The sequence below is a fragment of the Hylobates moloch genome, unplaced genomic scaffold, assembly GCF_009828535.3.
Source record: "Hylobates moloch isolate HMO894 unplaced genomic scaffold, HMol_V3 SCAFFOLD_1, whole genome shotgun sequence".
NCBI lineage: Eukaryota > Metazoa > Chordata > Mammalia > Primates > Hylobatidae > Hylobates > Hylobates moloch.
Genome location: NW_026652276.1, coordinates 66,434,078 through 66,449,531, shown reverse-complemented (window position 1 = coordinate 66,449,531; position 15,454 = coordinate 66,434,078). Strand labels below are relative to the sequence as shown.

Here is a 15,454-nt window from a genome sequence, read left to right as displayed (position 1 = left end):
AATAAAATAAAATAAAATAAAATAAAATAAAATAAAATAAAATAAAAAATTCCAAACAGCAATTAATTACTACATACTTGGAAGAACAAAGAACACTACAATAGTGTACCCCAGAAGAAGTATTTTTTAAAATAAAAAAATTAGGTCATAAGCTTAAGGTCAAAATCCATGTTACATTTATTTCTTTATTCCCATATTGCCTGCACATAACAGTTATTCAATATTATAGCTAAATGTTAATTCTTCCTAAAAGAATATCCAAAAGCAATGTCACAGGAATCCAAAGCATGCATTATAGAAAAATGATTGCTAGAGAGATCAGCAATCATTTTTCTATAATTTCAATAAGACATCAGAAGGAAAAAAATTATTTGGGTTTCAAACGTTACCAAGAAAAGATAAATTTAGATTTTTAAAATAATTATGTTGCCTAAATATCAATAAATACTTAGGAATGTTAGTAAAGGGGATCATAATTTTGTTCTTTAATAAGACAGAACATACATTAGTAAAAAGTAATAGCAACAGCTTTCTACAAAATATCACATTTTAAAAATACATTCACTGAGGTCATTTTTAAAGTATTTTATACATTAGGAAAAGATTACTACAGTCAAGCTAATTAACAAATCCAAAAACTCAGTTACCTTTATGTGTGTGTCTGTGCGTGTGTGTGTGTGTGTGTGTGTCTGTGTGTGTTGAGAACAAAAGATCTACTTTCTTAGCAAATTTCAAGTATACAACACAGTATTAGTATTGTCACCATGCTGTACTTAAATCTCCTGAAGTTATTCACCTAAATAACTGCAATTTTGTATCCTTTGACTAACATTTCCCCATTTCTCCCATCCCTGCTCTCCACCCCTAGAAATAATATTTCTACTCTCTGCTTCTAAGAGTTTAACTAAAAAATATTCTTGGCTGAGCATGGTGGCTCACGCCTGTAATCCCAACACTTTGGGAGGCCGAGGTGGGCAGATCACTTGAGGTCAGGAGTTCAAGACCAGCTGAGCCAACATGGTGAAACCCCATCTCTACTAAAAATACAAACATTAGCTAGTAGTGGTGACACATGCTTGTAATCCCAGCTACTTGGGAGGCTGAGGCGGGAGGACCACTTGAACCTGGGAAGCCAAGGTTGCAGTGAAATGAGATTGTGCCACTGCACTCCAGCCTAGGGGACACAGCGAGACTTTGTCTCTTGATTGATAGATAGATAGATGGATAGATTATAGATAGACATAGATATTCTTGAAAAATTAGTACCAGTTATACAAAATGCTTTAGAAATTATAGAAATCTGCTTTATAGGCCAAAAAATGTTTTTGTATTTACTAGAAAGTATATACATTGTAGAAAAATTTAAACTGGTTATGAAAGTAGGAGTTTCATTGCAAGTATATATGCCTAATTCATTTTAATCATATGTGAACTTTTACTTTTTGCAAAGGTGAAGGCTTCAAAATAAAAAAGAAATAGGTTAATATTTCTATGAACCAAAATCCTAATTATGGAAAATGTGGAGGTAGAGGGAATTCTTCCCATATAGCCCTGCCAATCAGAAATCCTAAACCTATTATGACTTATTTAATATCCATGATCTTTGTGAATACTTATAAAAAGATTTCCTTTCAAAGGTCTAAATGTCATCCTACCTTTACGAAGCAGGTTATAATTCTGGGGGGTTGCAAAAATTGAAGTTAAATTTTTAAATGTAACATATTCTATGTTGCAACAAAACCCTTACAAACTATATTATTAAAGAAAAGAACAAAGACAAAAGTCATTGCAAACTCAGAATATCTTTTCCCATGCCAGTCTTGGGAATATTTTATGTAACCACTTAATATAATGACTGTTAAAATTTTATATAACATTTAATGATGTTAATAGTAATGACTTCATTAAAAATATGGTAATACAACCTCAAAAATAGTTAACATTATATAGCGATAATTCAATTTTCATTTTTCTTATTTCTAAATTATTTTATTCTAAAGTGTTATTTTAGAAAAAACTTAAAATTTCACAGAAATCATATTTTCAAAAATAAAGCATAAAAATGTAAGGATTTTCATAATAACAGATATTCCAAGAGACTATTATTTGAAAGTGGGAAATATTTACAAAATATTGATGAAATTACTTGAATTTTAAAAGATTAAAATCAATGATATATTTAATCTTAACACATATTTGATATCCTAACTTAACATTCCCATAAAATCAAAATGAAATAAAATTATTGCCATCCACCCTAAGTCATATCCCAAATTACCAAATATAAATTTACACAGAAGCATTCTACATAAGTTTTTGCACACCTCCAACACACTTTTGAACTCACTTGGGTAAATATGGATCTTTCCAACAGCAGCAGCAGTTTCTACAAAGTTATTTACCTTGTCCAGGTCTTGCAGTTACAGCTGCTCCAGCAGATGGCGGCTCACACTCCTGTCAATTATAATAATGTTATTACAGTGACCTATTACAATGTGTAATTTATAATAAAATAGTAGTGATATCACAGTCTTACCTTTGCTTTCTTTGAGTCTGGATCAAACCTTTCAAGAATTAGTTTAGCCGTCTTGTAAGTTTCTTTTTCCATGACTTCTTCAAGCTACGAACAAAAATTTCCATAAATTGTCACATTTCAAAACACACACTACTTATTTGTATAAGTCCTATTCAAAAAGGTTTAAATACCCTTAATATATCCAAATAGAATGAAAGACTTCCTACATTCGAATAATTAAAATCCGGATTTTAAAATGGCTTCTAACCTCTAATATGTTACTTGTACTTAACAGCTTTACTGCAAGGAAATACCAAATATTGCTAATTGTTTACATATAATGAGGAGAATAATTACATGCACCAACTTCAATAATGGAATGTGCAAAAATCTATCAGCCATCATTATTGGAAGTTATTAGACATGACAAGCAAATGACAGGCAATTCCTCAGATTTATTTCCTCATAGCACTTAATGCTATTAATTTAAAGAAGGTCGTTAGCCAAGAGCTTTACAAAATAAAATCTCTGTGCCAATTAACTGCTGTCAGCATCGATTTTAGATTATTTATTAGCAGAAGCAATTAGCTTGCTGCAAATGCAGTGAAAACTCACTAACTGGGAGAACAGCCATGGAATTTGCTCAAATGACTTTAAAAGATAACCCTCACCTCTTTTTTACTTAGACTCAAACTAACTTTAGAGGAAAAAACGGAGCACAGAATTTAAGTAAAAATTTTACTGAGTTCTATGTTCACACTAGAGACTATAATTAAATCACTTCATTATTTTAGCGTTTTATTTACCATGCACTCAAGTCACTATATAACTTAATAAATGGGTTTAACTTAAAATATAATCGCTAGTAAAGTATCACTAGCAGTTACGGCTAGTTCAACATCAGAAAAAGTTGAACTTTAGTACAAGACAGTCATAGTAATGACAAATTACCTAATGTGTAGGATGAAATGCTTTTGCAAAAATTGGAAAAGAACCTTTTCTTTCTCAGTGACCACTGATAACCACTTAGATTCATTAAATGTCATATTCATTCCAAAGGACATTTATTTTAAAATGCAACCCAAAGCACATTTACTGAGTTAAAAATATGCTGCCACAATAGCAGTTAACAGATTTCTCATTAAACACTCAATTCAACATTTAAGAGGTAGGTACTTAGAAGAATGATTTATTAGCCTTGCCTTGGTTTAATGACACTAAAATATTTTCCTATTTCAAAATTATGATAAATTCTCAAAATAAGCAAGTTGACTTTTCTGATATAAAGGAGACATTTACAGTATCACTTTAGAGTTAGAAAAAAAAAAAAAACTAGGAACAGAGATAGAAAGAGGGCATAATAAAATACATCCCCAAATCAACATAATCTACATGGAATATCAAAGAAACAAATCCCTGATCTCTACACATTAGACTTTTGATGTTTTAGCAGTGTTGTGCAGTAAAACTTTATGTAATGATGAAAATGGTCTATGTCAGCCTAATAGTAGCCACTAAGCCTTATGTGATAAATGAGCACTTAAAATGTTGCTTGTGCAACTGGGGAACTGAATTTGTACTTTTGTTTTGTTTTGTTTCATTTTGTTTTGTTTTAGATGGAGTCTCACTCTGTCACCCAGGCTGGAGTGAGTGGTTTCGGCTCACTGCAGCCTCCACCTCCCAGGTTCAAGTGATTATCTGCCTCAGGCTCCCAAGTAAGCTAGGATTAAAGATGCGTGCCACCACACCCGGCTGATTTTTGTATTTTTAGTAGAAACGAGGTTTTGCCATGTTGGCCAGACTGGTCTCGAACTCTTGGCCTTAAGTGATCCACCTACCTCAGCCTCCTAAAGTGCTGGGATTACAGATGTGAGCTGCCGTGCCCAGCTGTAGTTTTATTTCATTTTAAATAATGTAAATGTAAACAGTCATACTGATTTGGACAGATAACTCTAGACTAAAACTACTACTAGGTTTAAAAAGATTAAACTGTGATCTTTAAAACAACACACAAAACTCCAAACCAAAATGCTACTTTATCGAATGATTGCATTCCTGGTAGATTATTCAGCAAGTATTCAAGTGTATCTATGTTTTTATTTATCTTAAATAAAATCAGTTTTTAAATACTAAAAGATATAAATCTGTTTCCCATTTTTTGCATTTATTTCTAACAAAATATTTTCATATAATAGCTTAATTAACACACATCCATACAACATCTAAATAATAATATGTTTTAAATACACTGTTCAATGGAAAGAACATGAACTTGAAACTTCAAAGTGAGAAAAGATCTGGGTTCAATGCACATTTCCATTCTTAGGAAGACTGTTAGCACGTTTGTCAGCCTCAGTTTCTCCTCTGCATAGATATTTTAATACTTTCTTCATAGCACTACTGTGCAATTTTAAAATATATAATGTAGGAGAAAGAGTCCACAACAGTGCCTAAAATATTAACATAATTTTCAGTGACACCTCAATTACTTAGAATGGGCCTGAAACAAACGATTTCCAAAAACTCAACATATTAACCTCAAGACTCAGGAACAAGAAACTAGAATTCTTGAGAATTCTCTAAATCAAGCTTGTCCAACCCTTAGCCACCAGCCACATGTGGCCTAAGACAGCTTTGAATGCAGCCCAAAACAAATTCATAAACTTTAAAACATTACAACTTTTTTTGCAATTTTTTATTTTTGAGCTCATCAGCTATCATTAGTGTTAAAGGATGAATCATTTTTCTGTAATACGGTTGTACTAAAGGTTTTAGGGGATTTTTTAAAGATAGAATAATAAATACATGATTCGATTAAGAGTCAACATTGTGATGAGATTATATATTTCTATAACCTGTAAAAATTATTCCTACTTGATACAGCCATTATATCACAGAAAATATTAAAATGGCACGCTAGCACAAAATAAATCTGAAAAAAAACTTTCTAAGTTTTGAAAGACAATTCTACAAATATTTAATACTAAAATTATCATTCTTGAAACAGAATTTTAAAACACACAAAGCATTAATTTCGCTAACCAATGTTTACTCATGAAAAATATTCCAGATGTAAGAAAACTTTCTTTCATTTCTTTCATTTTGCATTAACTTTGCAATTCAGAGTATTAGGGAGCATGTTATACTATATAAACTCATCCTTTTATTATGCTGAAAATACTGTCTAGTATCCCTGATTTGGGGTTTGCTGTTGAAACTGATGATGTTTTTACTAATTCAGATGTTATATCATTTTCTGCTTTTATATAAGAGTATTCCACAACAATAGTCAAATCTTTCTTCTTTGCATTTCTTCTGTTATTGTGTAGCCTAAAGTGAATATTCAAACACTGGGAAAAGCCAGAAAATATTACTGGGTAATACAAAGATGTAACACTTTAAGAACTCTATAGAGAAGAAAAGCTAAAATTGCCAATTTAAGGACTTCTTTAGCTTCTGAAACTTATTTCATGGAATATCATGCATAGGATTTGTACAAAGTATACTTTATACATTTATATAAATTATAGTAGGTATATAAACATTTTTATTTGCAAGAATGACTCACCATTAATAAGAGAGTGCCATAAATGCCCACAAAACTGATTAGATTGTACCACTTCTCTATGATTCTGTACTGTTCCCAGAAATGTCAACATTAACCTGTAACTCAGCATGTCAGAATTTCTTGCTCTTGCCTTCAGCTGACATTAGTGAATTCCTTTGAACTAGTAACATCTGTAGTTGATTGTTAAGCTTTAATTCTCAGGGAACTATAACACTTTTCCTCATGTTCCCAATTTCTCAAGTGATTTTTCTCAGGATTCAGAAAAACAGATTTCCCAAGGAATGCTAGAAATTACCACATAGGACTACTATTCTGAAAACAGCACAAAATTTTCATGAAGCCATTTAAAGAGGTAATCTTGACTCCTGTATTTTGATAGAGCTTGATTTTTGAACTGTTTTGAAGGAATGCTCATGGATGCAGAGGGATTATCTGCTTGCACAGATTACTCAGTGATTATTAAAAACTCAAGTTTTGTTAAAGGGCCGCAATATACGTGAGTGGCAAAATGCACACAGATCTAGACTTGGGAATTTTTTAGATAACTAAAGATTACTTCCTAACTTTATATTAATAAGTAAATACTTACATTAAGCTCTTAAAATATTGTTAAGATGCTCTTTCCTAATTTAACTTTTTAATCAATTGATAATTCATGTCTGTCATTACAAATTACAATTTTACAAATTTCAAATTACATTACAAATCTATTCAGATTAAAGGGATGCATCCCCAAGGAAACCACTTTTAATAAAATATCAAGTAGTGACCAGCCTGGCCAACATAGTGAAGCCCCGTCTCCACTAAAAATACAAAATTAGCCAGGTGTGGTGGTGCATGCCTGTAATCCCAGCTACTTGGGAGGCTGAGGCAGGAGAATCACTTGAACCTGGGAGGCAGAGGTCTCAGTGAGCCGAGATTGCACCACTGCCACTCCTGCCTGGGCAACAAGAGCAAAATTCTGTCTCAAAAAAAAAAAAAAAACAAAAAACAACAACAAAACCAAAGTGTAAAACTACTCAAACAAAGCAGCTCTGTTAAAGGCTTGAACAGTCAAGACCACAAACTAGTTCTAGTAGCAAACAGTATTATAACCAACAATAATCAAGTAAATGCAAATTGTGTTTAATTAATGAAGTGAATTAGAGCCAACTTATTTTTCTTTAGTCAAACTGCAAGAGAAATGCCATATTGAATTATTAATACTGATGCCTAATGAACCATTTAAACATGCAGAGCTATTGAACTCTGAACTTTTTCAACTGTTGTCAGACTTAAAATGAAACATCTTTTATGTTGCGATTCCTTTAAAGGCTATTTAAAAAGTAATAAATAGCTTGACTTATCCTTTCACACAATTTTCCAAGTCGGCTCTGTTACTCTGTTGAGAGATTTTCCCAAATCATATGTTCTTCAAGATCCTGTTTTCTGGCCATGTGATGCCTGTGACATTGGGCTGCTTCTCATCACTTAGGACTTTTTTTCTTTTCTGCTTTCCTTTGTCTTCCTCTTTATCTTTTCTACTTTAACTAATATTTCTCCATTTTGGTATAAGCAGGACTTGTCTCTGATCACCAGTACCAGCTCTTCTTTTTATCTCATCAGCAAGTCAAACCAATCATATCACAACTTCTAAATCACTGACACCATCGGTATTTCCTCACTTTGAATTTCCGGCTGTTCCATAATGTGCAGAATAGCAGAAACATAATAATAAGATATTTCTGTGTTTGGCAATTTAGGACCACCAAAATTGCCAATGCAATTTTGATAAATACCTCACAGGACACCTAATAAGGAGCAAACAAATAAAGCTACGGAATCCTTTCAAAATTAAAGTTCTCTTACTTTTCAGGTACTTAAAGCCCTTAAAACCAGTATCTATTACCATCAATTCACAGAATAATTTTTAACGTTAGTCTTAACCTTCACAATATTGGTTTCTTAATTATTACTTATTACATACTAGACTAAAATATATTGATCATTTGCACCTGATTAAATTTTATTAAATACATTTCTATACAACATAATATTATCAGCAGTTATCATTTTCACACTTCAAAAATAATCATTAAAAAATTAGTAGCTCTATGTCAAACACCAACTTCAATTCACTTATTACAGACTACTCTATATCAATATCTAGAGCGCCTTCTATCTTACTCTTGGTCCTCTTTCCAACACATCTGAAGGGATGCATCAACTAGCCCCACAATAGATATCCATGTGATCAGAGTTACTGATAGAAAGTGGAAAACTTTGAAGAAAACAATTATCTCTCTCTCTCCCATCTCTTCTTCAGTATTTTCATGTTGAATTTCTCTCTTACAACCGATCTTCTTGATTCCCTCTCTTTCTTGGTGTCAAGAAAACCTGAGAACTGACATGTGGAGATATTTTGTCCTTTTTTATTTAGCTCCAATAAACAATCTGGTACCCACCTTTTTACCCTCTCTGCCTCATTTAGGCCTCCAATATGACTCATTTACTTACTTCTCAGCTTCCAACTGATATAGATTCTCAGAATCTCAAGTCCTTCTAAACTACTTTTTCCTGTCAATCATTATTAACTAGCAAAAATATTCACAATTTCACTTCATCATTAAAATGCTATCTAAAAGCATATTATTAACTAGCAAAAATATTCACCATTTCACTTCATCATTAAAATGCTATCTAAAAGCATATTTCTTCCTTGGAGAGTCATTAACTTCCAACACATAAACATTAATTATTCAGTTCTTATTAGTTTAATATAAATTAATTTTAAATAAAAGTTAACTTACTATTTTTTTCCTCTGGGATTTTAAATCATCCAATGCTTCATCTGGAAAACAAGATTTAAATCAAAGCTAAATCAAAGATTAAGATATTTAGATATAAGAAAAAATCATGCCAAATGACACACAGTAGCAAACACAAGAAAACTTTCTCATTTTAGGATTTCTCAAAATTTAACTGGTGTAGAGACAAAAATTATCTCAATCTTCACCCACATATAGTTCATATTTTTGCCTGTATTATATATTATAGGCCATTTAGGGGAAAAAATTGACTTTACATAGTATAAAGCACCTTCTTAAATTGAAATATATGCAAATATTTTTTAATGTGTTCAGAAACATTACTTTCTAGTATTTCTTTTTCCTTTCAACACCTCACCCACATTAATTTACAAAATTAGTATCAAATCTCTTTTTATACACTGGTAATAAAAATATTCTCTTTGTTTATAAGGAAATAAGTACATATTTTACTTAGTCAAGCCTAAAGATATTAAGCACGACTTTTTAAAAAACCTAGAAAATCTACCTTATTGCATCTGAGAAGGGACATGGAAAAAAATACTAATGACTTTTCAAAATTAAACATTTCTAAGATTTGCCCGCTTATATAGGTTGGCATGGTGGAACAGAAAGAATCACCTCAGAGGGTATCTTTTATGAATGTCAATGTTTGATTTACAAATTTATTTAAGTTTCTAGTTTTTCTCTAGAAATATTTAACTAATACAGATTGAAACACTATTCCATATGGAAAGAAGAACTTATGGCTTGAATATTATCAAATGAAATGTAAATAATTGTTCTTAATACTTAATTAAATTTATAAATAAAATTATTACTTCTTCACTGAAATTCTAGGTAACAAATACCTGAATACCCAACTCAAAGTATATCATTTATGTAAAAATTCAAGGAAACACAAACATATAAAAAGATGATTTTACTATAAAAATGTTTTTCAAAATAGATTAAACAGTCTTTAATGTGATAGCTAATTTATTACTAAAAACAGAGGAAATCTGCTAACATCTTCAAAGAGAACAGTAATTTTTTGTTAGATAAGACCAAGCCAAACATCTGTACTTTAATCCAAGGGTTAGCAAACTTATTCTGTAAAGGAAAAAGTAAGTATTTTGGGCTTTATGGGCCAAAAAGCAAAATCAAGTCTGTATTTTTTGTTTTTTGAGACAGGGTATTGGTCTGTCACCCAGGCTGGAGTGCAGTGGCATGATCTCGGCCCACTGCAGCCTCTGCCTCCAGAGTTCAAGCAATTCTCATGCCTCAGCCTCCCAAGCTGGAATTACAGGCGTGTACCACCAAACCAAGCTAACTTTTGTATTTTTAGTACACACAGGGTTTCTCCATGTTGGCCAGGATGGTCTCGAACTCCTGACCTCAGGTGATCCACCTGCCTTGGCATCCCAAAGTGCTAGATTACAGGCATGAGCCACTGCGCCCAGCCTAAGAAATATAAAAGAAATACAAAATTTCCATAAACTTTATAGACTAAATTCAAATACAGGTTGAGTATGTCTTATCTGAAATGCTTGGTGCTAGAAGTGTTTCAGATTTCAATTTTTTTAAAATTTTGGAATATCTGCAGAATACACCCCGCTGAGCATCTCAAATCCAAAAATCCAAAATCCAAAATGCTCCAAGGACCATTTCTTTTGAGTATCATGTTGGCATTCAAAAAATTTTGGATTTAGGAGCATTTCAGATTTTGAATTTTCGGATTTGGGATGTTCAACCTATATAATAATTGAGTTCAATTTTTTGTAATATAAGTCTACCAGTGAAAAGAATGGAATACTTTCAGGGGTGGATAACATTTCACTTAATTGAGGATCAAAGCTAAGTGTTCTCTATCATCAAAACTGATTGCAAATGATAATCCATTCATGCTGATCTGTAATGAGATTTTACATATTTGATTTTTTAATGTCTTTTCACACAGGTAGTTACTGCCAAATATTGATATCAATCCACAAGCATATGATTTTAATTGAGCACATTCACTAATTTGAAAGGCATTTATAAAATTCTATTAGATTCTTCTCTTGGCATTTGCCTTTTAGAGTATTATTACATTGGAAGTCAACCACCTCCAATCAAAGACTGAAGCTCTTCAATTATACAGTGAAATGGATTTAGAAACATGGAAATTTCCTTTGCACTTGCCTTGAGGTCTGAAAAATTCTACTGGAACTATAATTTCAGCTAGGATAATGCATCTGCTACAAATTTGTGTGGGAATGGCAATCCTGCTTCTTGTTTCCATTTTTATAGCACTTTTTAAAAAATTACTTGTTATTACAATGTTGTTTTCTAAACGACTTTACCACATTATAGGTTTTGCATATATACATTGTTTTGCCTTGCAATCTTAGGTTGGATTAATTAAGAACCATTATCAAGGCTGTAGCAAAAGCTAATTTCCAAAGCCAGTCAGTATTCAAACACAGTGGCTGAAGATGGTCCTTCTCATTTGGAAGTATTTCAATCTAGGTTTTGAGCTCAAAATATGACAATAAAACTTTGCCACTGCTAAGCCATCAAACTGCTGTGAGGCAAGTCAAGAGAGCTTCTATTCATGATTAAAATTCACATAACTGACAATGGTTAAGTCCATGAGAGCAATGAAGTTCCCTTTGGCTCTACACAATGACAAATTCAAGTATGTTCTGCAAAGTACCTGTTGTTGAATAATACAATGAATAACCATAGAATTTAAACACCTTACAGTTTCAAAAGTTTTGTACAATTTGTACAACTAAGTCTTTTTCTGTTACATATTTTTACCACCAGCAGTTACAGTACATCTTAGCAGATTCCACTTCAGGTTGTAGTAAATTGCTGTTTTCTAAACTTCATTGAAAATATTCTCACCTAAAGTTGTTCTGCAAAGACTTTTTATGGAGACTAATTCTTCAGTCACTTCAAGCTCAGCATGGACAACTCAAACTACAATTGAGCAGTATTGATAGCATGTATCAACTCAACAACAGCCAAGGAAGATCACTTGAAATCATTTGCCTTGTTCTTTAATTGACTACTCGTTTGTTTTTCTGAATTTTCTCAATTCTTCAGGCAACTGTCCTTGCTGAAACGTTACTAGTCAGTCATAAGTGTATTTTCCCTGAATACTTTCTTCTACTGCAGCAATCAAACACAATTTAATTAACTCATCTTTGGTAAATGGCTTTCCTTTCTTCACAAACAAGCCACTCAGAAACTTTCTTTGGCTGAAGCCCCATTTTCCCTTTTAGTTTTATGGAGCAATTCTGCAATAATATATTCCATTTTAAATTTTCTAATTTTTATGACCATTGCTTTCTGTGAGTTGGGAATATGATGATGAGTAGTTAGTATGGTAATGTCAAATACATATTGTACTCTTTTAGCACAGCTATAACGTCATTGCATAAAAAATACAATGCTTTGCATTTTGGTAATAAAATAGTCCACATTCCATTATGTACTAAAAGTGCAACATTCAAAGTCCACTTTTCTTTTCTGGTTTTTACATGATGGGTATGCATGGGTAATAAAAATAAAATAAAATTGTCACAGTACAACAATACACATGGCACTTAAAAAATGCTGTAAAGTTATAACTGCATTGGTTGTACAACAGTGTGAAATGATGAAATGATTAGTCCTACAAGTGCCTGAAGTGAGAGCACCACATACAGTCTGTCACAGCTACTCAATTCTGCTATTGTAGGATGAACGCAGCTAAAGACAGCATGACTGTGTTCCAATAAAAACTGAAATTTGAATTTCATATTTTACATGTCAAAATATTATTCATTTTAATATTGCAATAATTTAAAAATATAAAAGCCAATCATGAGCTGTACAAAGCAGTGGGCAGGACTTGGATTCCAGGCTGCAGCCACCAATCCCTGCTTTAATTTATACAGGGTCCAACTTGTAAAACAAAACAACTAAAAATAATCGAGAATAAAAAACAGGGACAGGACCAATAGCTTCAGGCTTAAAAAAATACTATGTGACTGCAAGATAATCTTTTACAAAGTCGATTTTAAACATACATGTAATACCTATTCAAATGAATTAGTACAATTAAAAACAAAAAGAACCTCTGAAATATATTTTAAAGCAAAAAAAAACCCTTTCATAACCACGTCCAGATCTGCCTATTACATAAGTTAAAAATATTCATACATTTGATTTCCTTAAAGAAGTATTCCAAAGGACTCTTGAAAAGGGTTTCGTATTTTTTTTACTATCTTGCTATTCCTTGAAGTCAGAAAGCATATTTGCTTTCAACTTCTTCCTATTCTTCCACCATCTGCTATATTACTAAATATCACCAAAAACAGTATCAGAAGCTTAAATTTCCTTAATCTGATAAAAAGCATTAACATTTTTTAAAACTACAGCAAACATCATACTTAATGGTAAAATATTAAAAGTTTTTCCATTAAAATCAGGAACTAGATAAGGATACCTGCTATTCCCACTTCAAGTGAATACCGTACTGAGTCCTAACCGATTTAAGCAAGAAAAATAAAAGAATAAGAATTGGAAAAGAAGAATCAGTGCCATCAGCTCACATTTGTATAACACTTTGCAATTTTTATATGCTTTCATATATAGTAATATTTACTACTTTTAACAGTCCTACCAAAACAAATATTCTTGTTTTCATTTTATTTTTTTGTGGGCACATAGTGGCCGTATATATTTATGGGGTGCATGAGATGTTTTGACATAGGCATACAATGTGAAATAAGCACATCATGAAGAATGCAGTATCCTTCCCCTCAAGCATTTATCCATTGAATTGTAAACAATCCAATTATACTCTTTAAGTTATTTTAAAATGTACAGTTATTACTGACTATAGTCACCCTATTGTGCTCTCAAATACTAGGTCTTACTCATTCTTTCTGTTCCCATTTTATAAATTAAGAAACTAAGGTTCAGCTGGGCACAGTGGCTTATGCCTGTAATCCCAGCACTTTGGGAGGCTGAGGCAGGTAGATCACTTGAGGCCAGGAGTTCGAGACCAGCTTGGCCAAAATGGTGAAACCCTGTCTCTACTAAAAATACAAAAAAATTAGCTGGGCATGGTGGCAGGTGCCTGTAATCCCAGCTACTTAGGAGACTGAGGCAGGAGAACTGCTTTAATCCAGTAGATGGAGGTTGCAGTGACCTGAGATCGTGCCACTGCACTCCAGTCTGGGCAACGGAGTGAGACTCCATCTCAAAAAAAAAAAAAGAAACTGTAAGGTTCAGGGAACTTGTTTGTAGTAGAAAAAGATGGCCAGTGTGGCTGGAGCAAAAGTGAACAAAGGAGAGTGAAAGATGAGGTTGAAGAAATAGGAACAAGCTAGAAAGTCAGGATATGAATTCAGATTTCATTCTGTTTGCAATGGGAAGCTATTACACAATTTTAAGCAAAAGACACATAGATCTGATTTATACCTTAAAAACAGACTAGTGAAGAAGCAATTGTGCAAGCAACAGATGATAATGAATTAGAACTGTAGTAGTAAAGAAAGTGAGAACTGGTCAGATTCAAGATAATTTTGGAGGTAAAGATTATATGACTTGCTGGTAATGTGAATGAATATGAAAGAAGAATCAAAAATAGCTCCCAGGCTTTTGGTCTTGTGATGGTTAATTGTATGTGTCAACTTGATTAGGTCACACAAGGTATCCAGATAATTGGTCAAACATTATTCTGCGTGTCTGTGAGATCGTTTTGGGGTAAGATTAGCATTTCAATCAGTACACTGAGTAAAGCAGATTGCTCTCCCTAATGAAGTGGCCCTCAGCCAATCAGCTGAAGGCTTGAATAGAACAAAAAGTTTGCTCCTCCCTCCAGTGAGTGAGAACACACCATGCCTGACTCCCTGGAGCTAGGACATCTATCTTTTCCTGCCTTCAGACTCAAACTGAAACATCAGTTCTTTCTGGGTCTTGAACCTGCTAGCTTTCAGACTAGAACTTACACTTACTAGGTCTCTTGGTTCTCAGGCCTTCAGACTTAGACTGGAACTAAACCATTAGCCCTCCTGGGTCTCCAGCTTGCTAACTGCAGATCTCGGGACTTCTCAGTCTCCATAATTGCATGAGCCAATTCCTTATAATATTTCCTATTGGTTCTGTTTCTCTGGAGAACCCTAACTAATACAAGTTTTAACTATTGGTCATATAGGGTAAGCATTTACTGAGATGGAGAAGACAAAGGGAAGAGCAGATATGAGGGAGTGGGAATAAAGGGGAGGAGCAATATTAATTCTCTTTTGGCCATGTTACTTATGAGATGCCTACTAAACTCCTAAGTGGAAATGTCAATTACACAGTTAGGTATACAAGTCTATAGCTGAAGGGAAGAGTCTGGACTAAGGACTTAGATTTGGGAATCATTAACAAATAGGCAATATTTAAATCTGTGGAAGTGAATAAAATCACCTAGAGATGTACCGTCTAATGCATTAATAGCCAGGAGCCACATGGGGCTATTTAAATTTAAGCTATTTAAAATCCAGTTCTTCATTTACACTAGCCTCATTTCAAGTGCTCAACAGTCACAAATGGCTAGCA

The 15,454-nt window shown here is 32.9% G+C and overlaps 1 protein-coding gene across 6 annotated transcripts in view; it reads right to left on the bottom strand.

Annotated features, from left to right (window-relative positions):
* LNPK (lunapark, ER junction formation factor) overlaps positions 1–15,454 on the bottom strand; it is a 120,711-nt gene that overhangs the window by 44,736 nt on the left and 60,521 nt on the right. For all 6 annotated transcript variants that reach the window (XM_058440936.1, XM_058440922.1, XM_058440930.1 and 3 more), the window contains 3 exons: positions 8,873–8,913; positions 2,537–2,620; positions 2,403–2,454 (listed from right to left, as the gene is read on the bottom strand). In XM_058440936.1, coding sequence (XP_058296919.1) covers positions 2,403–2,454; positions 2,537–2,620; positions 8,873–8,913 — 177 coding nt within the window. The remainder of the gene's footprint in view (positions 1–2,402; positions 2,455–2,536; positions 2,621–8,872; positions 8,914–15,454) is intronic.